Source organism: Dendrobates tinctorius, unplaced genomic scaffold (genome assembly GCF_039654945.1).
Source record: "Dendrobates tinctorius isolate UK_male_01 unplaced genomic scaffold, ASM3965494v1 ptg000065l, whole genome shotgun sequence".
Taxonomy (NCBI): Eukaryota; Metazoa; Chordata; class Amphibia; order Anura; family Dendrobatidae; genus Dendrobates; species Dendrobates tinctorius.
The window spans coordinates 25,498,525-25,526,291 of NW_027361733.1; the positions used below are offsets into that span (position 1 = coordinate 25,498,525).

Consider the following 27,767-nt stretch of genomic DNA (forward strand, 5'->3'; position numbering starts at 1 on the left):
GTTGATCCACTGACAGATTCCCTTTAAGAATTATCTTATCCCAACCACCAAGTGCTGTGACTCCCATCCCTTCCTGCATCTCCCCTGGCTCACTTTCCACATTTGATCCCATCACAGAAGAAGAAGTCTCCAGACTCATCTCTTACTCTCGTTCGACCACATGCACTACTGAACCCATTCCCTCACATCTCCTCCAGTCTCTCTCTCCAGTCGTCACAACTCACCTCTCCTCGGGCATTTTCCCTTCCTCCTTCAAACACACCATCGTTACTCCATTACTAAAGAAACCTGCTCTCAACCCAACTTGCACAAACAACTACAGACCAGTCTCCATTCTCCCCTTCATCTCTAAACTTTTGGAGCGCCTAGTTTACTCCCGCCTTACCTGTTACCTATCTACTCACTGCCTTCTAGACCCTTCACAGTCCGGCTTCCGCCCCCTACATTCGACTGAAACTGCACTCATCAAAGCGACCAATGACCTTCTGACAGCAAAACGTAATGGTCACCACTCTCTGCTCATTCTTCTCGACCTATCTGCAGCTTTTGACCACCATCTCCTACTCTCTAGGCTCCAGTCACTAGGCATTAATGGCACTGCTCTCTCCTGGTTATCTTCCTATCTTTCTGACTGCTCCTTCAGTGTTTTGTTCTCTGGCTCCATGTCATCTCCTCTTCCTGTCACTGTCGGGGTACCTCAGGGCTCAGTCCTTGGCCCCTTTTTCTTCTCTCTCTACACAGCCCCATTTGAACAGACCATCAGCAGATTCGGCTTTCAGTATCATCTTTATGTTGATGACACACAACTAAATACGTCATTCCCCGATCTTACCCCCGCTGTACTAAAGAAAGCCAGTGACTGTCTGTCCGCAGTCTCCAACATCATGTCCGCTCTCTATCTGAAACTCAACCTCTCCAAAACTGAACTTCTTCTGCTCCCGTCTACTAACCTCCCTAAATCTGACATTTCCCTCTCCGTGGGTGGCACCACAATAACACCCCGGCAGCAGGCGCGCTGTCTGGATGTTATGTTTGACACCAATCTCTTCTTCACATCCCATATACAATCTCTTGCCACTTACACCTAAAGAACATCTCTAATATCCGCCCTTTTCTCACCATGGAAACAACAAAAACCCTCACTGTAGCTTGATCCACTCCCGCCTGGATTACTGCAATGCTCTATTAATTGGCCTCCCCATTACTCGACTATCCCCTATTCAGTCTATACTTAATGCAGCAGCCAGGGTCATCTATCTGGCTAATCGGTACTCGGACATTCATTATAGGATCCAATTCAAAGTACTTGTTCTCACCCACAAAGCTCTCCACAGCGCAGCACCCCCCTACATCTCCTCCCTCATTTCTGTCTATCGGCCTAACCGACCGTTGCGCTCTGCAAACGACTTTCGACTAACCTATGCACTAATCCGTACCTCCCACTCCAAGACTTCTCCGGCGCTGCGCCAACCCTCTCGAATGTTCTACCCCAAGAAATTAGGACTATCCACAATTTGCATAGTTTCAGGCGCTTTCTCAAAACACATTTGTTCAACGGCCTATCACGTTCACTAATCAAAGTCATTCTATGTGTACAGTAAGTGTGCATGTGTAATGAATGGGCTATCTCCATCCATCCCTCACTCCCTCAAGATGGCTGGACCATCATTGTAAATACACCATTGTAAATACACACCTGTACTTTATATCTCCCCCACCTCCTTATAGATTGTAAGCTCTCACGAGCAGGGTCGCCTTATTTTGCTTTAATTGTTGTACTGTTAACGTTGTTACTTATGACTTGTGTTTTGAAACTGTTAAACTGTAAAGCGCTGCGGAATATGTTGGCACTATATAAATAAAGATTATTATTATCTTCAGCATAAAGAAGAACAAGGAGTCCTGGAAGTGGTGATATGGCCTTACAGAGCCCTGATCTCACATCATCCAGTCTGTCTGGGATTACATGAGGAGACAGAAGGATTTGCACAATTGATATTCAGAAAAGATCTGTGGTTATTTCTCCCAAGATGTTTGGAACAACCTCCCAGCTGAGTTACTTCAAAAGTTTGTAAGTGTACTTAGAAGAAGTACAAATGTGCAAATGAATGACCTGGTCTGCAACTAAGTAGAATACTATTCGTCTCAGGAAAAGGTTGTGCTCCTGCCCTTTACTAATATATGGATCATTGGTAGGTTTACTTTCCTTAAGAACCATCACTTATGCTAAATATACTTGTTGTATAACTGCCTAACAATACATTGACTTCAATAAGTTCTCCATTTCCTTAAAGACTTCTTTATTCCTGTAATTTATGCTAATAAATTGATAACTACATTTTGTAGTTTTTCTCATATTGCAGTCTCTTTCAGTTATTTGGGACACTTACCTGCTAGGTAGAAACATGGCAATTAGGCAAGCCAAAGGATTGGCCATGGAGCCCAGGGCAGCAGAGAGATGGTAGGCCAAATTACCGTATGGCATGCAAGAGTATGTCTGTATAGATGGTAGGATGCCGTTGGTGAGAGCATTCACCCATCCGGTAAGGAAGTAAATTAGAGCATAGTGACCCCAAGAATACTTTTCTAAATTGTTATCCGAGTCTGAAGGAGTCCCGCTGCCATGATGGATGTGTTCTGTGCTTTTACTTGTATCTGAAGGATCCGTATTACATGATAAGTTTACATCAGTTGTTGAGTAAGAGTTCAGAGTGATTGTACTTTGAAGTAAGGAAGCATTGGAGTTGGGATCTTCCTGGGATAGTCTTGTTAGGAAGAAAAAAGCCACCAGGCAGAAGGCCATCATAATGGACAAGAGAAACATGAAGACCTGAACTGAAAATTTGGCTGGAAAGTATTGAGTTTCTATGTAATATTCATCATCAGTAGCATTCAACCAGGTTGTGTTCTCATTCCTTGTAACATTAACACATGCCATCATCCCGACGCCTTGAATCAAGGACAACAATCCTGGGATGAGACCACTGAGCCCCTCGCCAATGAAATACGTAGTGATGTATTTAGGTTGCAGCTGCATCATGAAGGGCAAGAAAGTCACTGATGAGGTACAGTCCACCACTGAAAGGAAGAAAGTTAGGATCAGGAATCCAGTACTATGCATCTGCCCTGCTATCAATGTGGTTTGTTTCCAGAAAAAGGCCAGAAGGAATGAGGCCACGATTCCAAGAGCAGTAATGGTGTATATAACAGTGACTTCCTTCAGCCAGCCAGGCTTCACTTTGTGCATTACAGTAACAAATAGAGGTCCGATGTTGGCCATCTGGATGATGATAGTAAGGTAGGATGGTAAGTACCATCCTTCAGGAAGATCATTCACAATAAGTGGAAGTTCTACCCATAGACCATTGATGGCAACCCATGCACCAGTTCCAAAGATACATGCCAACAGGTGAGTAAGAAACGCCATATTTAACTACGTTACCAAGTCCACAAAGTGTCCAAGTATTAGAAACCGTCCAGAGGGAAAGTCAATGAATTACAAATGGTCAGAGGTGGATCTTTGTTGTATGGCCGTGCCTCCTAGCAGAGACTCCTCTGTCCAAGTAGATATCCACTAACTGATCCTGGAAACAAAACAAAATCAATCACATTAGTCACTATGGTCAAAGTTTCCTCCAGATAATGACGCATGGGCGTTTCCATGGCATCTTAAAAAAAAAACCTTTTTTATATTAATGAAAAATTTCACATTTTCATCTATACAGTGATTGCAATGTAATATTTAGTTGTAAAGGCAATGTCAAATATTACCATTTCCATGCCAGCCCAGATCATTAATTGCAACATAAGCCATCAAATTCTCATATGGAATAGTCAGGGGGAAGTGAGAGTAAATATTCTCTCTGCAAATCACAAGGCTGAAATGAAAAAGAAAAGAAAGTATTCTTGTGTCCAGAGAAAGAACAGCCTGAATTCTATCCCTCGATGTCACACAGTAACAAGCACTTTCCCTGATCCTGCTACTTCCTACAAAATACTCTACGTCTTATCTCATCTTCTGTAACCAAAGTCCATTCTGTTAAACGCCACACTCAACTCAGAACCTTATGTCATATTCTCTAAGCTATCAAGTGGCCAAACTCCATAAATATCTGACTGCAATTATTAGAAAGCATGAACGCTTCTAATTGGCATTGTACATGTCATCAGTTGCTCCATACCTGCACATTGTTGGTGCTTTGCCAACCACATTTTTTGCTGCAGTATTAACAACCTGTGCAAGGAGACATCATTCTCCACCAACTACTACTGTTCATGTACTGCAATGATCTAATCTCCAGTTCAGGGCACTTATACCCATCTTCTCGTGCAAGTGCAAAAAGACTAGTGGCTGTGGTGCTAACAGCATTTCTGTTTTATGGAAGGTGACCATACAAAATTGCAAATTCCTCTTGGTCACCATTGCTGGGTAAAAGCCAGTCTCAAACTCATTTGAGATGTTTCCAATAAATTCCCTCATAAATAATTACAATGAGATACTCCTGTAAGTCTTTTGGGGGATGTCTCCACCAGCTTTATGCCCATTCTTATTTGCAAACTAGCACTACCTCAGAGAGCTTGGGCTCAGAGCATCTGTGAACAGCAATTTTCAGGTATTGCCACAGATTCTCGGTGGAATTTACGTCTGGCCTGTGAAGAAGTCATTCACACACATGAATATGCTTTGCTTTAAACCATTCCATTGTAGCTCTGGCAATATGTTTAGGGTTGCTGTCTGGCTGGAAGGTGAACCCACGCCCCAGTCTCAAGTCTATTGCAGTCCTTATCAGGTTTACCTCTAGAATTGCCCTGAATTTAGCTCCATCCGCCTTCCCATCAACTCTGATCTGCTGAAAGAATGAATCCCTACAGCATGTTCCTGCCACCACCATGTTTGACACTGGGGATGAGTTTTCAGGGCGATGTGCAGTGCTAGTTTTCCACCACACATAGCATTTTACATTTAGCACACGAAGTTCTACTATGGTCTCTTCTGAGTAGAGTGCCTTCTCCCACATGCTAGCGTACCTGGGTTTTTGCAAACTGCAAATGTGACATCTTAGGGTGGTTTCACATTAGCGTTTAAGGCCGCAGTGTCGGCCTGCGCATGGCCACCGCCCGCCCCCTGCCGCGCCTCCGCCAGTAGCTCCGCCTACGGACGCATGACGCTGCATGCGTCCCCTATCTTTAGCACTGGGGACGCAGGCCGTGCGCAGGTATGCATTTGGCGGCGCATGCGTCCTTTTGACGGGTGCGCCGACCAGAGCCAAACGCAACCTGTTGCAATTTGGTGCGCTCGGCGCACTGTCAAAAGGACGCATGCGCTGCCAAACGCATACCTGCGCATGGCCTGCGTCCCCAGTGCTAAAGATAGGGGACGCAGGACGCATGCAGCATCACGCGTCCGTAGGCGGAGCTACCGGCGGAGGCATGGCAGGGGCGGGGCTTAGTGGCGGCCGTGCGCAGGCCAACGCTGCGGCCTTAAACGCTAATGTGAAACCACCCTTAGGGCTTGCTTTCAAAAATTGCTTTCTTCTTGCCACTCTTCCATAAAGGCCAGATTTTTGTAGTTTCGCAGTTGTGCCATACTCCATCCATTTTTAAATGATGGATTGAATAGTACTCAGTGGGCTTGGGCTATTTTTTTATAACCTAACCCTGCTTTACTCTTCTTCACAATTTTATCCTTGACCCGTCTGGTGCGTTCCTTGGTTTTCATAATAATATTTGATCCCTAATGTTTTCAAACAAACCTCTGAGGCCTTCACAGAACAGCTGTAGTTATATTGAGAATAAATTGCCTATAGATGGACTCAATTTGCTAATTATGTGACTTCTGGATGCAATTAGTCACTCAGGATTTTATTTAGGGGTATCAGACCATAGGAACATCACAGCACATACATATAGCAAACATTACAGGACAATATACATTAACATGTTAACATACAGGGGGACCACATGCGGTAAAAGAGAGAGGGGAAGCAAATGAGGGTGTCCGCCACCTCCTTACACCCTTCCCTCCTAAAACATGATCGTACCCGACCATGACGACCTCTGTAGGGCTAAAACAGCAATATAAAAATGTTAGCAATAATACAGCAGTCTCCAGTACATATTAATACAAGAGTCTCAGTCTCTCTCAAAGCGGATCCACCTGACCCTGGTCCCCTTGCTCCTGGGACCAATAAAACAGGTATCCTGGCTCGATTGCCAACTCAACATTTAGTTTTGACCCGGCTTGATCCTCGGGTTCTTCTGATCAAGCTCTCCCCCTCCTTTTAGTGGACCACAGGCTTTTGACCGTGGTGGGCAGCATATAACATTGGGCCAGTTCAGGGGTAGAAATGGGGCAGAATCCAGGGGCAACACAGTCCAGTTCTGAGGCACCATGACTACAGTAGGCTGTGACTGTTCACCTCTGCGACTGCGTGAACTGATCATGGCCGCAACAGTCCCCCTCTCCACAACTTCCGGTTTCTTTATTACTTCTTCCGGCTCCAGCTTCACCGCATCCGCGGTGTCATCGCTCTCGGCGATCATCATCTGCACAAGTATCTCACTTGGTTTCTCTTCCTGTCAGGCCATCTTGCTCTTCTGGGCTCCACCCATTCGTGGGTGGGGTCACTTCTGGTTGTTCCACATGTTTCTCCAAATTCTGCTGCGGGGGCGGGAGCTCTCTCTTCGCCCACACCCATTTCGGATGGGCATCCATCACAGTGGGGTGCGGCCTTCTTTCCTTCGGCGCCAAATCTCTTGCATGACACCCACGAAAGGCGGCACCCTCCTGCATTTTCGCACCACTGGCTGTCTCCTTACCAGATTTCGGCATCATCTTACAGTCACTGTGAGCCGCCATCTTTAACTCTTTCACGGCGGTCAACATCTCAAAATCACTGTCAGCCGCCATCTTCAATTCTTTCACGAGTCAACATTTCACAAGGCTCAGGAGTCTTCTCCCTCAGCATTTCAAAATCACTGTCAGTCTCTCGTCTGGTTCCAATTGACTACGCCAAATGTAACATGGTGGCACAGGGTGGTAGTCATGGGCAAGGTCACTAAGGCACAGTCAGTCCACACTCTGGCCCCTTGCACATGAATAAGCAGATCTAGTCCCAGCCCTGGGTCACAATGTCCCTCTCAGACATCTGGCTCCTCTCCATGCTGGAATGGATGCACCACATCACACTCTTTAGGGCCCAACAGTGGGCCTTTAGTGGGAGATAGGGCCTGAGCTGTCTAACTTCAGCAACGGCTGCAGCAGCACAGGCAGTAGCTCCAGACAGATCCCAGGAGCTGCAAGTCTCTTGAGTAACTCCCAGGCAGATTCCAGGAGCTGCAAGTCTCTTGTGGGGCACACACGCAGTCCTTGTGCCCGCTGCCAGACAGTCCTTTGGCAGCTCCCAACAGGGGAGCATGTCAGTGCCCCGGGCAGGCCTGCTCAGGCAGGTGCTCCACAGTGATCGTGAGATTGCCAAACCCCAGGAGAGGGAACAGATACTGCTGCCTCGGACCCACGGGCAGTGAAATGGGCATCGGGACTGAGTAGTGCCCCGCCGAGGACTATAAGTGTCCAGAAATTGGCTTAAGTACTGTGACTGAAGCTGTTGCGGCAGTGAAGGATATTGTAGGAAGTGCTGCATCCACTTTTTCTACCTCTTTTCATTACATAATAAATTGTTTAGCTGTTGGATTTCAACTGTGTTCCTGGATCCTGATTGCCTGTGCTGCAGTGTCGGCAGAGAAAAGGTAACCTGTCTGGGGGCTGTATCTGTCCTGACTGTGTTATGTGCAAGAGGCCATTGTGCTTATGGACTGTTGCTTTAAGTGAACTCAGTCAAGACTACCACCCTGTGCCACCTTGTTACATCCGTACCAAAACACCTACTCTTAGGAAGTCTTTGTTGCTGTTCAGGTTCGGACCCCCCGAACACCAGGTGTTTGTCACTCTGTCATGTGCCTGACAGCGCGGCAAACACCACTTCTGAACGGTAGTAAAGTCATCACCGCTGGTCAGACAGACGCAGTTTCCACGCTGTCAAATGACAGAGTGAGCCTGCAGCTATGACTGGAGTTATAAAGTTTATCTCCGGTCATTGGTGTTAGCTGATAGGACTACTGATCCCATCAGTTGGCGCCTGCTGCCGCTAATAACAGTGAGTGCAGGAGTGGCTGATGAGACACTTCATCAGAAGGTGCCTGCGCTGTAAATAATTAAAAAAAAACTGGTGTGGGTTCCTCTGTATTTTTGATAACCAGCCAGGCAAAACTCACAGCTGGGGGATGCAAGAATAGAGGGATCCCCACACCATATTTTTTAATTATTTAAATAAATAATATTAAAAAACCAATGTGGGGTCCCCCACATTTTTGACAACCAGTCAAGCTAAAGTAGGATGGGACTGGTATTCTCAGGCTGGTAAGAGGCCATGTATATTGGCTCCGCCCTAGCCTAAAAAATAGCAGCCCGCTGCCATCCATCTTTTAGATGCGTGAATTCTGGCACTTTGCCTGGCTCTTCCCACTTGCTCTGTAGCGGTGGCAAGTGGGATTCATATTTGAGGGGTTATACCATGATTCCTCTGCTTAGTGATTGCTATGCTATTCTTTGGAAGCTGTCTTGCTGAGTTGTTTGTGTCTTGATTGACAGCTAGTCTGTCCTATTCTGTGATGGGCCTGCTGAGCTATCGGTCCCTTGATTGACAGCTCAGCTGTCCAATCTGTGACTGGGAGGTGCGGTACTTTCTCCAGGTGTTCGGTGTTCTGGTGATTGCCCAGCTACTTAACTGAGCTATCTGCCCCTGATCCCTGCCAGGTGTAGTTTGTGCTTCTTGGTGAGTGTTAACCTGATTCTGCTGCTCTGAGTTCTGATCTTCTGCTGCCTGACCCTTTGGACTGTGTTCAGACTATTCCTTTGTCTAGTCCTTTGGCTTTTGATCCGATATCTTTTGTTATTGATCCTGCACTGTGACCTGACTTATGCTTCATCTTTTCCCTTAGTTATTTATGTAATCTTTTGGTATTGACTCTGGAAAGTCTGACTCTTCTGCCTCACGGTCTGTCCGTGAATAGTGACTAGCGTCACAGGTTGGTGTCACCTTTGTATTGTCATAGATTATTAATTGATTGGTGTCTATAAGACACCTATCCATTACTTACCCTGTAGTTATATGGTAAATAAAGACACAGCCAGAATAAAATCTTTTATTTCAAATAAAACAAAGCACAGTTTTATTTTTTTTATTTAGAAATAATAAACACAGTTATACTCACCTAATTCTTAATTCTGCTAAATATTAAGTGCTACAATTAGTAGTAATATAAAATTATAATTAATGTTAATATAAATTTGACCCCTTCATGACATGTGACATACTATACCGTCCATGTGCCCTGGGCCTTAATGCCCATGGACGTGATAGTATGTCATGCGCGATCACCCGTGCTCACGGGGGGAGTGCGACTGAACCTGCACTAAGTGCCGGGAGAGGTCATCGACCGCTCCTGGCACTTTAACCCCTGTAACACTGCGATCAAACATGATCTCAGCGTTCCGGGAACAGGCAGAGGGGCTCTCAGCTCTGACAGCCCCTCTGCCTTTGGATCGGAGACCCCGCGCCATGACGCGGGGTCCCATTCTCTGCCATGGAGACTCAATGTTGTCATGACATCCGGGTCACCAGAGCTGAGACTTCCTGTCATGCGCAGTGCATGTCAGGAAGTCTCTCAAGTTAGTGTTATAGAAGCTGCAGCGCTGACAGCTTCTATAGCATGCAGATCTGCATGCTATAGAAGCGATCAGCCTGCACAAAATGAGTGTCCCACAGTGGGACACAATGTAAAAGTAAGAATTAAATACAAAAAATTAAATTAATTATAAAAATATTTTAAAAAAAATAAAAAATAATAATAAATCAATATCAATTCCATCAATAAATAAATATTTAAATAAAAAAATCTAAGCAACAAAAGTACACATTTAGTATCGCCACGTCCGTAACGACCCGACCTATAAAACTGTCCCACTAGTTAACCCCTTTAGTGACCATTTTAACAAAAAACAAGGCAAAAAAACAATGCTTTATCATCATACTGCTGAACAAAAAGTGGAATAACACGCGATCAAAAAGATGGATATAAATAAATTTGGTGCCGCTGAAAACGTCATCTTGTACCACAAAAAACAAGCAGCCATATAGCTCCATCACCAGAAAAATAAAAAAGTTATAGCTCTTAGAATAAAGGGAAGCAAAAATAATTATTTTTTTATATAAAAGTTTTTATTGTATAAAAGCACCAAAACACATAAAAGATATAAATTAGGTATCGCTGTCATTGTACTGACCCGAAGAATAAAACTGCTTTATCAATTTTAAGACACGCGGAACGTTATAAACACCCCCCCAAAAGAAATTCAGGATTTGCTTGTTTTTGTTCGATCTGCCTCCCAAAAATCGGAATAAAAAGCAATAAAAAAGTTATGTGCCCGAAAATGGTACAAATAAAAATGTCAACTCTTCCCGCAAAAAACAAGACCTCACATGACTCTGTGGGCCAAAATATGGAAAAATTATAGCTCTCAAATATAGTGATGCAAAAGCTATTTTTTGCAATAGCAAGCATCTTTTAGTGTGTGACAGCTGCCAAACATAAAAACCCGCTATAAAAACCTGCTATAAATAGTAAATCAACCCCCCCTTTATCACCTGCTTAGTTAAGGAAAAATAAAATAAAAAAATTTTATTAATTTCCATTTTCCCATTATGGTTAGGGCTAGGGTTAGGGCTATAGTTACGGTTAGGGTTGGGGTTAAAGTTAGGGTTGGGGCTAACGTTAGGGTTGGGATTGGGCTAAAGTTAGGATTATGGTTACGGTTGGGATTAATGCAATAAACAACTTGGCACTCAAAATTGTGAAAAAAGTTAATCCATTTTTATTGGCATCCAGATAACATGTACTCTAAACGTTTTCGGTCCCACCACAGGACCTTCATCAGAGATTATATCGTGATCTGGATTTTTGTAGATGAAAAAGCGCTATGGTATGGCGACTTATCGCTTATTGTGTAGCACTGTGGTGCGGCCTCATTCGGCGTGCGAGGTAACTCGCTGTGAGCGTCCTCTGTTTTGGGACCGAAAACGTTTAGAGTACATGTTATCTGGATGCCAATAAAAATGGATTAACTTTTTTCACAATTTTGAGTGCCAAGTTGTTTATTGCGTATATTATGGGCTGGAAACCCTACTTGTGCACCTTCTAAAGAGACTACTGATTTTTGAGTGCCTTGTTGTTTTTCCATTATACGGTTGGGATTAATGTTAGGGTTGGGATTAGGGTTAGGGTTGGTATTAGGGTTAGGGGTGTGTTAGGTTTGTGGTTAGGGTTATGGTTAGGGTTGGGATTAGGGTTAGAGGTGTGTTGGGGTTACGGTTGGAGTTAGAATTGGGGGTTTTCCACTGTTTAGGCACATCAGGGGCTCTCCAATCGCGACATGGCGTCTGATCTCAATTCCAGCCAATTTTGCATTGAAAAGTCAAACGGTGCTCCATCCCTTCCTAGCTCTGCCAGGCTCCCAAACAGTGGTTTACCTCCACATATAGGGTATCTGCATACTCAGGAAAAATTGCACAACAACTTTTGGAATCCAATTTCTCCTGTTACCCTTGGGAAAATAAAAAAATTGGGGGTGAAAAGATCATTTTTGTGAAAAAAATATGATTTTTTTATTTTTACGGCTCTACATTATAAACTTCTGTGAAGCAAAGTGCTGTGGGGTTCAAAGTGCTCACCACACATCTAGATAAGTTCCTTGTGGCATCTACTTTCCAAAATGGTGTCACTTGTGGGGGGTTTCCACGGTTTAGGCACACCAAACGCGATATGGCATCCGATCTCAATTCCAGCCAGTCGGAACGGTGCTCCTTCCATTCCGAGCTCTGCCATGCACACAAACAGTGGTTTACTTGCATATATGGGGTATCAGCATACACAGGACAAATTGTACAACAACTTTTGGGGTCCAATTTCCCCTGTTACCCTTGGTAAAATAAAACAAATTGGATCTGAAGTAATTTTTTTGTGAAAAAAGTTAAATGTTCATTTTTTTTTTTAAATATTCCAAAAATTCCTGTGAAGCACCTGAAGGGTTAATAAACTTCTTGAATGTGGTTTTGAGCACCTTGAGGGGAGCAGTTTTTAGAATATTTCTTTTGGGTATTTTCTATCATATAGACCCCTCAAAGTGACTTCAAATGAAATGTGGTCCCTAAAAAAAATGGTTTTGCAAATTTTGTTGTAAAAATGAGAAATCGCTGGTCAACTTTAAAGCCTTATAACTTCCTAACAAAAAAAAAAATTGGTTCCAAAATTGTGCTGATGTAAAGTATACATGTGGGAAATGTTATTTATTAAGTATTTTGTGTGACATATCTCTGTGATTTAAGGGCATAAAAATTCAAAGTTGGAAAATTGCAAAATGTTCAAAATTTTTGCAAATTTCCATTTTTTCACAAATAAATGCAAGTAATATCAAATAAATTTTACAACTGTCATGAAGAACAATATGTCATGAAAAAACAATGTCAGAATCACCGTGTTCCATTGAAGCGTTCCAGAGTTATTATCTCATAAAGGGACAGTGGTCAGAATTGTAAAAATTGGCCTGGGCATTAACGTGCAAACCACCCTTGGGGGCAAAGGGGTTAAGCAGAATTAATTTGAGCCTATTGGTTCGACCTTCAACAACAGTCACGGTCTCTCATGTGGACCCTTTGGAAAAATTAATTGCCCACCCCTGCTTTAAGGCATGTGTTACAGGATATTTGAGGAATACACAATGACCTAATATGCAATTTACAAAAAAAACACTATGTTTAACTTGGGGTATAGAGGAGAACTCCCTTGTGTTTGTCTGTATATGAGTCCAATGGGCGGTCCTATTCAGTGATTGACAGATATCTCTGCATGCTCAGTCATACAGGGAAGACTGTCAGTCACAGAATAGAACTGCCCACTGAACTCCTATGTATACAAACACGAGAGATTTCAGTCAATTAAATGCAAGTTTTACTGAAACTTTTCCAAAAAAGATGTATATGAATCTGATCATGTCAAGGAGTTGCTGCAACAGAGATGAGCCAGAAGACTGAAGTGTCTTCTCTTTCTTTTTAAATGGTGTTAATTTATTTTGGCAGAATAGGGGATAATCAGCCATGTTGGATACTCTGGGAGTCTGAGCTCTCAGCTGAGTTTGTTTCGCCACTCCTATCCCCTTTATAATCTGGGTCCTGATTCAAACCCATGTCAGAGCTAGCATATGCTGCATGGCTGGCATTCCTCTGTTATATGTGAGTGAATATTTGTATGCCTGGTATTTTCAGTTAAGCTTGTTCATGTTGCTTTGTATACTATGGCGCATGGTAGCACCCCAATTCCTTGGCTGGGGGAAGGGTACAGATGGAGGGCTGATTCAGGAGACCCCGGCATCTTCACCTTCAGAAGTATCCCAGGGAATAGGGCTAGCTAGGGCACCCCCTAGTGGTAGGGGCAGGGAAGGAGCCCCTGATCCCGGGTCACTTGGCAGCTGTGTCGTGACAGATTAGCTGCTTCTGCTCTATTGTATCCGGCCTGCAGATATGATACCATTTTCAACCTGAGAGAATTCCTGAGAGAATTTATATGTTCACTCATAGTACCACATAATAAAGCTTGGATTTATACAGGAAATTGAACATTCATGGACTTTCATACTCACTATGGTGAATTTGACATAAGACCCCAGCACACATGCCTGCTGAAAAACTGAAGGCCGCCATAATCCTAAAAGGGTTTCAATCCAGATTTCCTGATATGAGAACAGCCTGGGAATAGATCTGGTGCTGGCAAGAGAAGCCGACCTTCATCTCCACTTACTGATACTCTGCCCATTCTGTTAATCTTTGAACAGACCAGTAATGCATGAACCGCTGATTGCATTTACCCGTTTTATGTGAAAGACCCATTAAAGGGAATCTGTCACCCTTTTTTGAGATATCATATAATGATACCATTCAATTGTGTGTCACATGAGGATTCTCTTAGTACTTTTGCTTCCCCCTGACCCCGCACCTTTCATGCATAAATACCGTACCTTTTTTATATCGGTTCAGATGTATGTAAACTGCCGCTGTCCGGTCCGCTGGGCGGGGCTTATTCAACTGCTCCCCCCTCCCTGTCTTGCTCTACGCATTTCTTCTTGTGTAGAGCAAGACAGGGAGGGGGGAGCAGGTGAATAAGCCCCGCCCAGCGGACCGGACTGCGGCAGTTTACATACATCTGAACCGATATAAAAAGGTATTTATGCATGAAAGGTGCGGGGTCAGGGGGAAGCAAAAGTACTAAGGGAATCCTTATGTGACACACAATTGAATGATATCATTATATGATATCTCAAAAAAGGGGTGACAGATTCCCTTTAAATACCCCCCACTGAGCGGCCCCACTTACCACACAATGTCTTCCAATGTTTTTGATCATCAGAGATTATTTCTAGTTTCACAATAACTTCCTCCTTCTTCATTATGTAAATTAGGCTGAATCATTGCGCAATAAAAAGTTCTGCAATTTATTAAAGAGTTACAGTATTCCCAAAATATTGCTATCCCATATTTTATAGGAAATGGGCTAACAAACTGATCTCTGTGGGAGCTGACTGCTGAGACCCCTCGATATTGGGGCTCTAAAACGGAGTTCTGCAGAGCCCCATCTTGAATGGAGTGGGGTGCACATGCTCAATCTGCACTCCATTCATTGTATCTGGAACTGTCTGTGCTTAGCTATTTCCAGCAGTCCCATAGAAAATTCAAAGTGCGGTGTTCGTGCATGTTCACCTCTATTCTATGGAATTAATGGAATGGTTTTGGGGTGCAGAGACCAAATCTTGGAATCCACGGCCATCCCTGCAGTATGATACCCAGCAACCAATACGTTATCACATACACTTTGATGGGGATAGGTTTATATTTTGGGAATAAAATTCGTCGATGTCAGCTGAGACTATCTTCTCTAAGGCTATGTGCACATGCTGCGGATTTTTCCGCGGATTTCACTACAAAATCCGCAGATCCAAAAACTCCGTGTGCACTTACCCTAAGCTGAATAGCTTTGACTATCAAATTGATACCTTGTACCTGAGGGGCGGGCACACCACATACAACAAGTTCAGCAGCATAGGGGCCTATAGAGGAGGAGGGCCCAATCGCACTGCAGGTTGCTCATATGCTGCTTATAGATTCTCCTCATACATTAGGAAAAGGGTCCCTGCATTTCTCTAAACTTTAAGTTAAAATATGTTCTTCCTCTTTACAGGCAGGGGCGTAACTACTGAGGTTGTAGGACGGGGCCCCGGAGTGGTTAGGGGCCCGGGGGCCGCCCAGTCCAGCAAAGAAGCAGCCGGCTTCTTGTGGGACCTGGGCTTCCATCATGTCCTGCGCCCCCTCCTCCAGCATGGACTCGGTTATTCCTCCCCCTGAGATGTGCACTGACTCCACCCCCCAGTGTCTCACGTGATGGAGGATGAGACCTGCTGCCATCACTCAAAGCCGACACTTCAGTGACCAGTCACAAGGAGCCTCCTGACTACAGAGGGGGGAAGGGCGCGCAGGATGGCTGTTCTGTGCTCACAGGACCTGTGATGAGGAGTCAGGGGTCACATGATCAGGGGCCTCAGTGTATGCAGGACTCTGCTGTGCTGGTTGTCGTGGTGCTGGATGAGGGGAAGTTTAGTGTGGGGTCAGGAGGGGTTTACAGGATGGATGTAGCAGAGCCGTGTGTGTACAAGGTGTACGGAGTAGAGCAGTGTGTGTACAAGGTGTACAGAGCGGTGTGTGTACGAGGTGTAGGGAGCGGAGCCGCATGTGTACGAGGTGTACGGAGTGGAGCCGTGTGTGTACAAGGTGTACGGAGCCGCGTGTGTACAAGGTGTACAGACTGGTGTGTGTACGAGGTGTAGGGAGCGGAGCCGTGTGTGTACGAGGTGTACGGAGCGGAGCCGCGTGTGTACGAGGTGTACGGAGCGGAGCCACAGGTGTACGGAGCGGAGCCGCGTGTGTATGAGGTGTATGGAGCGGAGACGCGTGTGTACGCTGCGGAGACGCGTGTGTATGAGGTGTACGGAGCGCAGCCGCATGTGTATGAGGTGTAGGGAGCGGAGACGCGTGTGTATGAGGTGTACGGAGCGCAGCCGCGTGTGTATGAGGTGTAGGGAGCGGAGACGCGTGTGTATGAGGTGTACGGAGCGCAGCCGCGTGTGTATGAGGTGTAGGGAGCGGAGACGCGTGTGTATGAAGCGGAGACGCGTGTGTACAAGGTGTACGGAGCGCAGCCGCGCGTGTACGAGGTGTACGGAGCGCAGCCGCACGTGTACGAGATGTATGGAGCGGAGCCGCCCATGTACGAGGTGTACGGAGCGCAGCCGCACGTGTACGAGGTGTGCGGAGCGGAGATGTGCGTGTATTTTAGCATGGGGGGCCCCCATTTGAAAGTTTGCACCGGGGCCTATAACTTTGTAGTTACGCCACTGTTTACAGGCATATTGTACTGGCACGTAAAGAAGGTGTATCACTCTATACTTTTATAGTTAGGCCGGGGTCACACTAACCAACGCAAAATACGGTCCGTAGTTTACAGGCGTAATATGGATGAATGACCCCTAAATAGTGCTCCGTATGTCATCCGTAAGCAAGGTGTGGTCGCGTATTTTGCACATGTAAGCATCCGTATGCAATCCGTATGCCATCCGTATGCTGAGATTTTCTCGCCGGCTTGCAAAATGGACATATAATGGAGCCCTATGACAGGGTTTATAACAGAAACCAAAGACTAGATATAGACACATAGAATGCATATATATATACAGTATATATATATATATATATATATACATACATGTCATTGAGACAAACATATATATATATATATATATATATTTATATTTCACAGAGTTCTTCATAGCAGAATAGCCGCTAATTCAATTGCCGGCTTTTGTCAAATCATTCCCCAACCCGACATGAAATGACACATGGTTTACATACAGTAAAGCATTTCATTTCATGTTTTGTATGTCTTTCATTAGTAATTAGATGAGGGTTGATGTGTTAAATTTGGGAAGTGTAGGTGTTAATTTAAGGGGTTATTTCGTTGTAAAAAAATGTGTGGGCTCCCGCGGTAATTTGTCAATGCGGGAGCCCACACATTTTTTTACAACGAATTAACCCCTTAAATTAACACCTACAACTCCCAAATTTTACACATCAACCCTCATCTAATTACTAATGAAAGGCATACAAAACAAAGCATGAAATGGTTTACTGTATGTAAAGCATGTATCATTTCATGTCGGGTTGGGGAATGATTTGACAAAAGCCGGCAATTGAATTAGCGGCTATTCTGCTATGAAGAACTCTGTGAAATATAAATATATATATATATATATATATATGTGTCTCAATGACATGTGTGTATATATATATATATATATATATATATATACACATGTATTCTATGTGTCTATATCTATTCTTTCGTTTGTGTTATAAAACCTGTCAGTGTGAGTTTACTGTATAGCGCACTGAATTGCCGGCTTTTCTAAAAGACACCGCCTATTTCTCGCAAGTCACATGTGTGGTCCGTATGTAATGCGTATTTTTTGCGCACCCATAGACTTGCATTGGCGTATTACGGGCGTAGTACGCTGACAATCGCAGCATGCTGTGATTGGCACGGACCGTAGAATACGCCCGAGAAATATACGGCTGGTGCGAGGGACCCCATAGAGAATCATTGGTCCGTCTTTAATGCGTGCTTTTAACGCCTCTCACTAGGCCGTATTCCTCTCCAGTGTGACCCCGGCCTTACAGCTTTTTCTGTAAGCTACAAGCTGCACTGCTAAGAAGAGATTTTTTTCTGTCTAAAGAGCTAAATGATGTTCTTTTTTACAGGCATATTGTACTGGCACATAGAGATACATCTCTATAGACCAGTGCATTTCTGTATTCCTGCATATTAAAAATAAAAGCCAAGAGATTTTTTTTCCTACAAAATTATCAAAAAATATTGAAAAAACATTACAATAATCAATTCTTTTTAATACAGTTTTTAAAAGTAAACATTACAAACCAGAGAATAACATGAAACTATGTGGTATCCCTGTAATCATAACAACATATAGAATACAATCAGCAGATTATTTTTGGTGATGGGTAAATGGTGTTAAAAATGGCGTTATTGTTCTTTTTTCCATGAAATCCATAAAACACATCCACTTTAACACAAATGTGACGTGTACATACGTGTTTGATAAATGCTTTTTCAATAAAAAAAATTACACCTCATGTCGAGAAAAAAAAACGAGATCTCATATAGTGAAACATAAATTAAAAAACGGTATGGCTGAAACAACTGTGAAAGAATGAACCAAAACAAATCGTATGGTCGTCTGAACAAGTCATCAAAAAACGTTACTGTGTACGTAGATGTGTTATGTGTATATACTTATCTCCATTATGCTTGTGTGTAGGCGTCTGCCATGTGAATGTGTTTAATTTTTTTTTTTTTGAGTATATTGTGGCTATACGTTTCTTCAAAGTGGATCTCTATTATGGACGGGCGCCTCAACATCCATCCTGACTGTGCACATTGACAGCCGCATACCTTCCGAGTACACGCCCCTTACATTGGACACAGACGCAGCAAGGTCCGACCCTAAGTTCTGCACAGAAGATGTGAAAGACACTGTTGCTATTCACTGTCAGAAAGCAGAGATCTTGAAAATCGTAAGGGGTTGAAATTAAGCATTTACAAATATTGAAAAACCTTCCATTATGTAATGATTAAAGCGGCTTTCCAATGAAACCATCCACTCTTTAAATTAAAGCCATTTTTAGTTCTTAACGTATTCATCCATATCACCGTGACTGCAACAGAAATGTAGTATTACATTATAAGTATTCAAAGAAATGATCGACCATGTAATATCAGTGAAGGCCTAGGTTGGCAGCTTTGTGCCTATGCACAGGGTACACAGAAAGCTGCCAATCAGGAGTGTGGGCGGGGTCATACACAGCTCAGCATTCAGAGCTCTTCTAGATCAGCGGCTCAGAAAACTGTGATTCTATTATAACTTCTGCACCCAGTAAACTGTGATACATTGCCGTAATTGGGGTCTCTGCCCCTAGATCATGGTGCTGTCATATTAGATAGCAAAAACCTGTTGACAGATTCCCTTTAAGAAAGAAAATACAATTTATTGAGAAATTAAAGTGTCTGCACACTATAGATATATGTGTTATTTAACTCATAGCTTTTCACCTCAGTCCCTAAATCAGGGCCGGCCCGAGAGATTACGGCGCCCTAGGTGAAACTATTTGTTGCGCCCCTACTATTCTTGGCAGTAGATGAAAACTTGGGATATAAATTTAGGAGCAAAATAAGCCACAACAACAATGATTAATTAACTCTCTCCTAACTCTTTAATCTTCTGAGAAGTTGTATAGGACAAATATAAACAAAGTAATCAATAACACAAAACAAAAGCGACCATAGGTAATTAAAATTTTTGTTTCCTTGCCTTTTTTTTTAAAAGGATGACACTAAGTCACCGAGATTAATTTGTTTAGCAACTTCAGATTCTATCAAAATTGTTGCCAACCCAACCAACCTCTCTTGCGTCATATTTGCCCTTAAATATGTACACTTTTCTTTCCATCCCTAAAACTTTTTGCCTTTTGAAAAGATTTTTTATAATTTTTTTCTATTTTTTCTCTGGCGCCCCCTTTGGGTCGGCGCCCTAGGCGGCCGCCTAGTTCGCCTATACTTTCGGGCCGGCCCTGCCCTAAATACAGATGGATGCTGAAGTCAGCCGACAGTGCATGTTTTTGTTGTAAATGGGCAGAGGAGAATAAACTGCTGGCAGACAACTCTGTCGATAAATTCTGTCCACGGGGAACAACAGGGGTCCGTGCGAAAATTCAGCAATCCTGATCCTCTCTCCCCCATATCATCATCTGTTTGGGAGAGTTAGGAGACCCCTATACACATTAGCTCTTCTGGTTTAGGCACTTTTTTTTGTAATATGCAATCTGCAGTGTGTGCACAGGCCCTTACTGTATAGAGAAAGTTCGGGAGCATTCTCACTATTTCTGGGTTCACATGAGTATATTTTACGGTCTGAAGACAGCAATGCCCGGTCTAGTGGCGGGTTTCCCCACCTAAACTTACAACCTCACAGACACATATGAGGTTGTAAATTTGGGTCAGTGGACCGGCATTGTGGTTCATAGTTAGACCGTGAAATTCACCTGTCTGAACCGGCCAAAGGAGATGGGTTGATCTGACTCAGATAAGGCAATTCTGCTATGTGCCACTAGTGGGAGCTGCTGTTATCAGCACTCAGCCATGATTGAGAATTCTGCGACCGCTGCAGAATGACCGTCAATGACAATGACCGTCGCCAGGATCCCTGACCATTGCCGCCCATCATGGGGCATTCACTAACACGGAACTACACAAAATGTATTGTATGACATGTCTGAGACATGGGGCCTAAGGCATGTGTCTGCAATGTCTGTCAGAACAGATGCATTCCTCTGCAATGCAGCATAGATCAGCGGTGCAGATATAGGCGCCGCAGACGGTGAATATATTCATAGAGAACCTATGGGACCGGCGAAACATAGGAGCACAATGCAAACAGTGGCGGTGTGTATTCAGCCATCAGACGGCTGGTATGCTTGACTTTCAGATCTGTCATAACTTGCAGGAAGAGATTTCATCACCCCAGGATCATGTGAGATAACGCCGTCTTTCCTGGGCGCAGTCACCTTGGAGTTTGTCCAGTCTCGTGTCTTCCTCTTGTCATCGCACGCATCAGATAATTTCCACTAGGAGGCACTACTTCTTCCAACCTGTCGCCAAACTACAACTCCCAGCATGTCCTGACACCGTCAGTTTCTCTCCGCGACCTCTGCTTGCTGCCACTTAATAGAAACATCCTTGATCACAAGTAGACGCTAAAAAAACATTCCTGCCATGTTATGTCAAATATCTGTCCTCCACGTCAGCTCTATATTGCAACCTATTAAAGGCAGCTACCCTATGAGTCAGCGCCTGACCCTTCAGCGAGCTTTGTTACGTGACTTAGGATATTTAGTGGCTCTCCTCTGGCCATAATACATCCTGTTCACACAGATACCATGACACAGCTCTGCCCTTGACAATCAGTCACCAATTACATAGGTTTCCAGTCTCTGGATACAAAGAAATATTTTATTCACTGACAGCCATCTGAGTTATTGAAATGGTGAGGAATCGTGATTTAAAGGGCTATTCCCAGCATTTAAAGTTACCAACTATTCTCATATTTGCAGATTTATGGAGGTCCCCGCTGGGACCCCTGCTGATCCTGCGAATGTGGCTTAGAATTGCCCAACATGGGTTTGAGATACATTAGAATTGCAGCTGACGGGAGATGAAAGAAACATATGTCAGGGGTAATAGCTGTCAGCGGAGCCAGCAACAGCTGAGTGTCCTCCCAATTATGCCCCCTGTGCATGAACAGTATCCGGGCCTTTTCCAGTCCAATAGCTCACCATAATGCACAATTCCACCTGTTCTGGAGGTCATAGTGGCCCCCTTAGCTCTTGGGCCCCTGTGCGGCTGCACAGGTTGCACCAATAGTATGTCCACCATTGATATAGGATGTCCTTCCATAGTCAGAGGCAATATCATCCCCCTCAGTCTCACACATGTATGTAGACCATTCCAAAGGATAAACCTAAAGGGTACAGGGGGTCACACTCTGCCCTACTTATGCCTGGAGTGTTCCTATTATTTGTCATGCAATGATGAAAATATTATCACTGAGGCGGAAGCCATGTTCTTCTTACTAAAACCGTCCATATACAATGTGGATTATTTTCAAGTCTCCTTCTCCAGTAGGGTGATAATAACGTTATCATGGACTCCCTGCCACAACATTTCTCCTTCAAAGTCCAGTCGTCCATGCTTCCTAGACCTCAGTAGGATCCCGACCACCTTGTCCGAGATCCGCACATATGCATCAAACAATCTCCCAAATGTCACCCTGATCCGGCCGTCTCTGCCTCGTACCCCCATGTCCCTTATGATGAGGCACATTTCATCAATCTCCTTGTGGACGTGCTGAAGAGCCCTCTTGCCCCTTTGCTCCGTCTTGCTACCTTGCTCTGGTCTTCCGTAGCCTTTATCCCCCTTGCGGAGACGGATGTCCATGGCGTGCTGGTGGTCAAAGTCATCGCTGAAGGGGTTAAGCCTCTGCTTCTCCATGTGCTCCTCAGAGCGGAGCTGCCATTCCTTCCTCAGGTCAGATATGGTTATAATTTTTATCTGGGTAGAGAGAAGATTTACATTTGAGGATCTGAGAAGACAATAAGGTCCATGACACCAAAAGACAATATTTTGCCACAGTTAGGTGACATTTACACAAAGTGTGGGGCACAATCAGTAGCTTAGCTTCTGGGGGAGGTAGTAGGGGTGTTCATCTCGGGCCCCTGACTAGGAGGGGCCCACCTGGAGCTACCGCCACTCTTAAGTGTATTGGTGTGTGCAGCGGATTCTAAAAAAGCCCCAAAGGCCAGTGTGAAAATGGCATAATTTCTCATATTTAATAAAAATTGTGAAATGGAAAAAAATGCCAGAGTGTTTTACAAGATTATATGGAACACAAAAATCCTGTTTAGATAGGCCAACCACATTTCCATGTGCACAGAACAAATGATAATACAATAGTTCTGTGCGCATAGAATTCTATTGATTACCTGTGTTTTCCCCCTTGAAGAACCAGTGTGTTATCGTAATGTGAATTCTGCTGTACGTCAATGATGTGTGTTGTTGGACAGTAGGGAAAGTAAGTTTTAATGGTTGGTACTAGCCCAGAGTGGGAAGGGATAAGCTGAAGGGAAAGAGGCAGTTTCCTGTCAGAAAGGGCACAGAGTGTATAGAAAGAAGGCCTAAGGTCTGATGTGAACAGTGCCACATGATGTGGGTGTCTCTAATAAGAGAGGAGACAGAGCCAGAGGATAGCGAGATCCCAGTGGAGAATAAGAGAGAGAAGTGACGGAAAGAATGGAGTGATCGGTCGGAGACAGGTCCTGGTTGAGGACTCTTAGCATTACGGCCCAGAGTTTATAACTCACCGAGGTAATGGGCCTAGTCAGGACAGAGTACATAAGACAAAGAGAGAGCCACGGGCGGGAGTTCCAGAGGGTCAGGAAGAAAGAAAATAAGTACCGACCATATTGGCAACATAGTTCCCTTGAGGGGAAAGAAGATACAGAACTGCGGGTTCATAATAGGACTCCTGCTATCTGGACTGTGGTACTGAGCTGGGCTGTGGTGAAATAGAAAAAAACAATAAATATAAAGAACAAGAGAGTATAGAGGAAGGAATTGAAACTGTGTGTGGAAAATGTTCCGAAACGTTCATCAAGCTGTGTACCCACTGTCTACTGTGTATAATCCCCTCCAAGTTATCATTCAGTAAAAGTTTATTTTTGCCTGTTGTTCTGTCTCCTTGAACTGTCAAAAATCTGGTCCCGGCCAACTAACATCATCGGTTTCATACGACCTGCACGGGCATAGCGCCCCACAGCATAAATCCACACTCCAAGCCAGGACCCCTACCTTCACGTAACTTGCAGGGGCATAAGAGGTGAGTACCTCGCCCACAGCTAACGCCCTGTGCCACACCACAGCAACATGAGCTACTGCCAAGCAGTAAAAACCATTTCGCCCAACGAATGGACATTTTGCGTGTTCGTCTGGTGATTGTCAGCCTGTTTACATTGCTTGATTTTAGGGAAATGAATGTTTCTATGAACTCTCAATCCTGATACTCGGCCACAGTAAATGTGCCCTTACAAATCAGATCATCGGAAGCTCAGAAAACCATAACTTTGTGCTAAACTTAAGTTCTGATAACAGGGCGGGGGTCATATTGGAAGAAAGGTTGTCACTACTGTGGCAAGGAAAGAAAGTGAAGAGCTGAATGCTGTTCTTCCATGTTATAGTCTATGTGAGGTATGGTAACCTCTGAGCCACCACTACAGTCAGAAGACCCCTTTAAGATGTGATCACGTGTGAAGTAGGGGCATTGTAGAATGATGTACATGTTTTCTTTACTTTAATCATGCATATGTCAAATCTTATAGTAAAGTCACAAAACGTGACACTGATAGGTGCCGCTCATACAGGAATAGACAATGTCTCACTCTTCTGCATATAGCCCCTTTGTCATTTATTGCTAGACCCAACTAAAAGGTCAGCTCCATGTTATAATGAGCAGGATCTGTTTTTAAGCTTGAGATCTAGAAAAATCCTTCTTCATTTTCTTTAATATGTGGTGCTATTTTTTTAATAGATGGATAAATTAAGGTCCATAAGATTAAAAAGTAAGGTGTGTAATTGGATCGAAAACTGGCTCAGGGATCGCACACAGAGAGTAGCGGTGTATGACTGAATGGTCTCCGGTTATAAGTGGTGAAACCCAATGTTTAGTGCTGGGTCTGATATTACTCAATTTAGTTAATATAAATTCAATATAAATTATATAAAAGATGGGATTAGTAGAGTTATCTATATCTTGCAGATGACACCAAACTACAAGTGTTTCTCACTAAATTAGAATACCATCAAAAATTTACTATATTTCAGTTCTTCAATGCCAAAAGTGAAACTCATTACAAGCTTTTTGGAGATGAAAATTTCCTTCTCCAGCAGGACTTGGCACCAGTCCACACTGCAAAAAGTACCAATACCTGGTTTACAAACAACAGTATCACTGAGCTTGATGGTCCAGCAAACTCGACTGACCTTAGCCTCATATGATCACAATCGCAGAGGGTGCAACCGCATCCATGCAGGAGGGGGGTCCGCCAACACCAGTAGCTATGCCATCTGGTTGTGCGTCCGATGACACACATTCATCTAAAATGTATTGTGGCGCAGAGACCCTCCGGGTCCCTGCACTGCAATGCACATTGTCAGCCAATCAGAGGCCGAGTTGGCGTCGGTGTACAAGTCACTGGTTGTACATGGCAGTAACGTCATGCGCTGCCCAACGCTTGCACTCTGAAGTCAGCTGCCAGCTCCTGCACCGGCTATGTAAGAAGATGCTGCACGTTGTGGAAGCAGGGGAAACTGAGTGGAATCGCTTAATTTTTTTTAGATTTGACGTTATTACTGGACATTATTACTGGAGAAGAACAGGATGGGACACATTATACCGGGATTGGGAGTCCAGAATAATGGAAATTATACCAGGAAGGGGCCCAGGATGGAGGACATTATACTAAGAAGGGGCCCAGAATGGGGACATTATTACTGGAAGGGGCCCAGGATGGGGGATATTATACCAGGAAAAGGCCCAGGATGTAGGAAATTATATTTGAAAGGTGCCTAGGATGGAGGACATTATCAAAGGAAGGGGCCAGGATGGAGGAAATGATTACTTGAAGAGGCCCGGATGGATTATTACAGGAAAGTGACACAGGATTAGGGACATTAATATAGCAAGGGGCCAGGATGGGTGACATTATGACAGGATGGGAACATTGTTACATGAGAGGATAAACATGTATGTCTTCACAGAATCTGAAATGCTACAAGGGCCCATACTAATATGCATTTTTGGGGCCAGGTCTAAATGTTGCACCTAGGTCCATCGGACTCTAGTTACACCACTGGTGGGCACCAGAAGTTTTAAGAGGAGTAAAACTAGGAAAGTAAGTTGTAGAGAAGGATCTTGGTGTACATGTAGATCACAGGCTAAATAAATATGTGTAATATAATTCAGCATCAGCAGCTTCTAAAACCAGCAGGATATTGTCATTACTATTACTTTACAAAGTGTTAGTGTGGTCTCATCTGCAGTTCAGTTCTACAGTATGTACCAGTTCAGTTCATAGAATTGAGACCCTGTAGAGTTTGGTTGTTGGGCTCCCCATGCATGTGCTGTGACTGTGACACAGCCGTGACACATGCAGCTGCGGCGGCGATCAGCTGTTCAGCGCGATACAGGAAGCCGGGATCCCGCTGCAGCTTATTCAGCCAGCGCTATAACTTGCTGAATAAGTGGGGAACCGGCGATATTCGCTCAGTGGTATTCATGAGGCCACTTTGGCACAAAAAATACTACAAAAAGGAAGTTGGGGACCATGCTAAATATTTTTAAATGGGGCCATGAACTTAAGTTGTGTTAGATAAGGTCAACCAATGTCTCAATAAAATCTGAAACTATCAATGACCCTTAGCCCCAAGTGTAGCCCATATGTGGATTTTTTATCGAAAGTCAAAACATTCTACCTTGGACAAAACTGCGTTCCTCCTTTCTTCAACCTCAGCTCTTTTCCCTCCTGCATCTTCTTTACTGTGGGACATGATGACTTTGTTGTCCATGGACTTGGAGTCTTCAATTTTGAGTCCAACCAAACTTATTTCCAGGGGTGCAGAGAGCAGATCAGTCATATCACCATCTAGAACGTGGTCCTACACTGATGACGGGTTTCAGCTTTCTGGCTTTCTGTGTAATCTGCAGAGCTGAGGTACCATAAAGAGCCTCCTCCTAAGTCCTACCTATAGGCTACTGCTGGGCAGGGTACAGCCAAGGCAGCAGCTCTTTATAGATGAACAGTGATCCCTGTGGAATGAGAAGCATCCTGAGTTCTGTCATTCTCAACTTACTCAGTAACAGATGGGACACGAGGAGAGGCATCACATCACAGAGATGCTAAAGTCTTACGTCTTCCTGATCATGTGTTCTCTGTATAATTAATAAGGAATGCACGAGGCGCTAATGGAAATCCATCACTAAGATATCCTGCGCTATATGCAGGCAGCACAGCAATGGGCAACAGATGAAGGTGAACACGAATGGCTAGCCTCAACTGCAATGGCTGAAATTGTGTTTGGAATGTTGTAATAAATATATTCTTATACATACAGTGGCTTGCGAAAGTATTCATCCCCTTGGCTTTTTACCTCTTTTGTTACGTTACAACCTGTGCTTAAATATTTTTATAATCCGATTTGTGTGTGATGCATCAACACTAAATAGTGTAAAGTTGATGAAGTAAAGTGAAAAAAATAAGAAGGCGTTAATTCGCCGAAACGCGTAGTCTGAGAGGCTAACCCCCCCTTCCACTAATCTATTTATCTACTGTCCAGAAGTGTGGATTTATTTGATGATGGACTTTAATAATAAAAATCTTTGCTAGTGCAAGAAAAAACTTTTTAAATTTTGCATCCTGGATTTTGTCCGCTGGAGTTTAAAGTTACATTTTTTCATTTGAATTTTTCGTGGCTGGCTCCTGCTCTGGTCTCCTTGCAGACTTTCTCCTGGATTGATATTGGATCTCACACACCGGGGTGTACGGGTAAGCTGGCTTTGAAAATCTGGAGATTTTAAAAAAAAATATAGGAATAAAATAAATTTATGGGATCAAATAACAAAAAATTGCCATGTGCATATGTATTCACCCCTTTTGCTGTGAAGCCCTTAAAAATTACCTTCATAAGTCACATGGCTAGTGACAAGAAGTCCACCTTGTGCAATCTAAGTGTCACATGGTATAAAGCCAAAAAATGAAGAAAATTGCAGCACTCGTGGAATCCGTTATAAAACCATAGTCTTTTTCCCTGCATGTTGCTCACGTACCTAGCCCTCATGCTGACCTTGTCGAATTAATTTAATAAAGGAC

General features: G+C 43.8%; 2 protein-coding genes and 1 long non-coding RNA gene across 3 annotated transcripts in view; 1 reads left to right on the forward strand and 2 right to left on the reverse strand.

Moving 5' to 3' along the window:
* The window catches only part of LOC141094812 (uncharacterized), a 45,509-nt gene extending 43,176 nt beyond the window's left edge, over positions 1 to 2,333 (forward strand). Inside the window, exon 3 of the long non-coding RNA XR_012233174.1 lies at positions 1,882 to 2,333. This is a non-coding gene — a long non-coding RNA (uncharacterized lncRNA). The remainder of the gene's footprint in view (positions 1 to 1,881) is intronic.
* Positions 1 to 3,577, reverse strand: part of SLC52A3 (solute carrier family 52 member 3) — a 34,170-nt gene extending 30,593 nt beyond the window's left edge. Inside the window, exon 1 of the mRNA XM_073580780.1 lies at positions 2,391 to 3,577. Coding sequence (XP_073436881.1) covers positions 2,391 to 3,427 — 1,037 coding nt within the window. The 5' untranslated portion in view covers positions 3,428 to 3,577. The remainder of the gene's footprint in view (positions 1 to 2,390) is intronic.
* Positions 3,578 to 19,414: 15,837 nt separating this feature from the next.
* On the reverse strand, positions 19,415 to 27,436 carry LOC141094813 (actin-binding Rho-activating protein-like). Its single transcript, XM_073580781.1, has 2 exons — positions 26,374 to 27,436; positions 19,415 to 22,398 (listed from the first exon to the last, which is right to left on the reverse strand). The coding sequence occupies exons 1-2, from the start codon at positions 26,533 to 26,535 to the stop codon at positions 21,952 to 21,954; spliced, it is 609 nt and encodes a 202-aa protein (XP_073436882.1). The 5' UTR covers positions 26,536 to 27,436; the 3' UTR covers positions 19,415 to 21,951.
* Positions 27,437 to 27,767: the final 331 nt, after the last annotated feature.

Bases quoted from the DNA above. Each gene is read 5' to 3' on its own strand.
- LOC141094813 (XM_073580781.1), bottom strand. From the start codon at position 26,535: ATGACTGATCTGCTCTCTGCACCCCTGGAAATAAGTTTGGTTGGACTC. The intron at 22,399-26,373 runs GTAGAATGTTTT...CTCTCTACCCAG, and splicing joins GGAACGCAGTTTTGTCCAAG to ATAAAAATTATAACCATATC.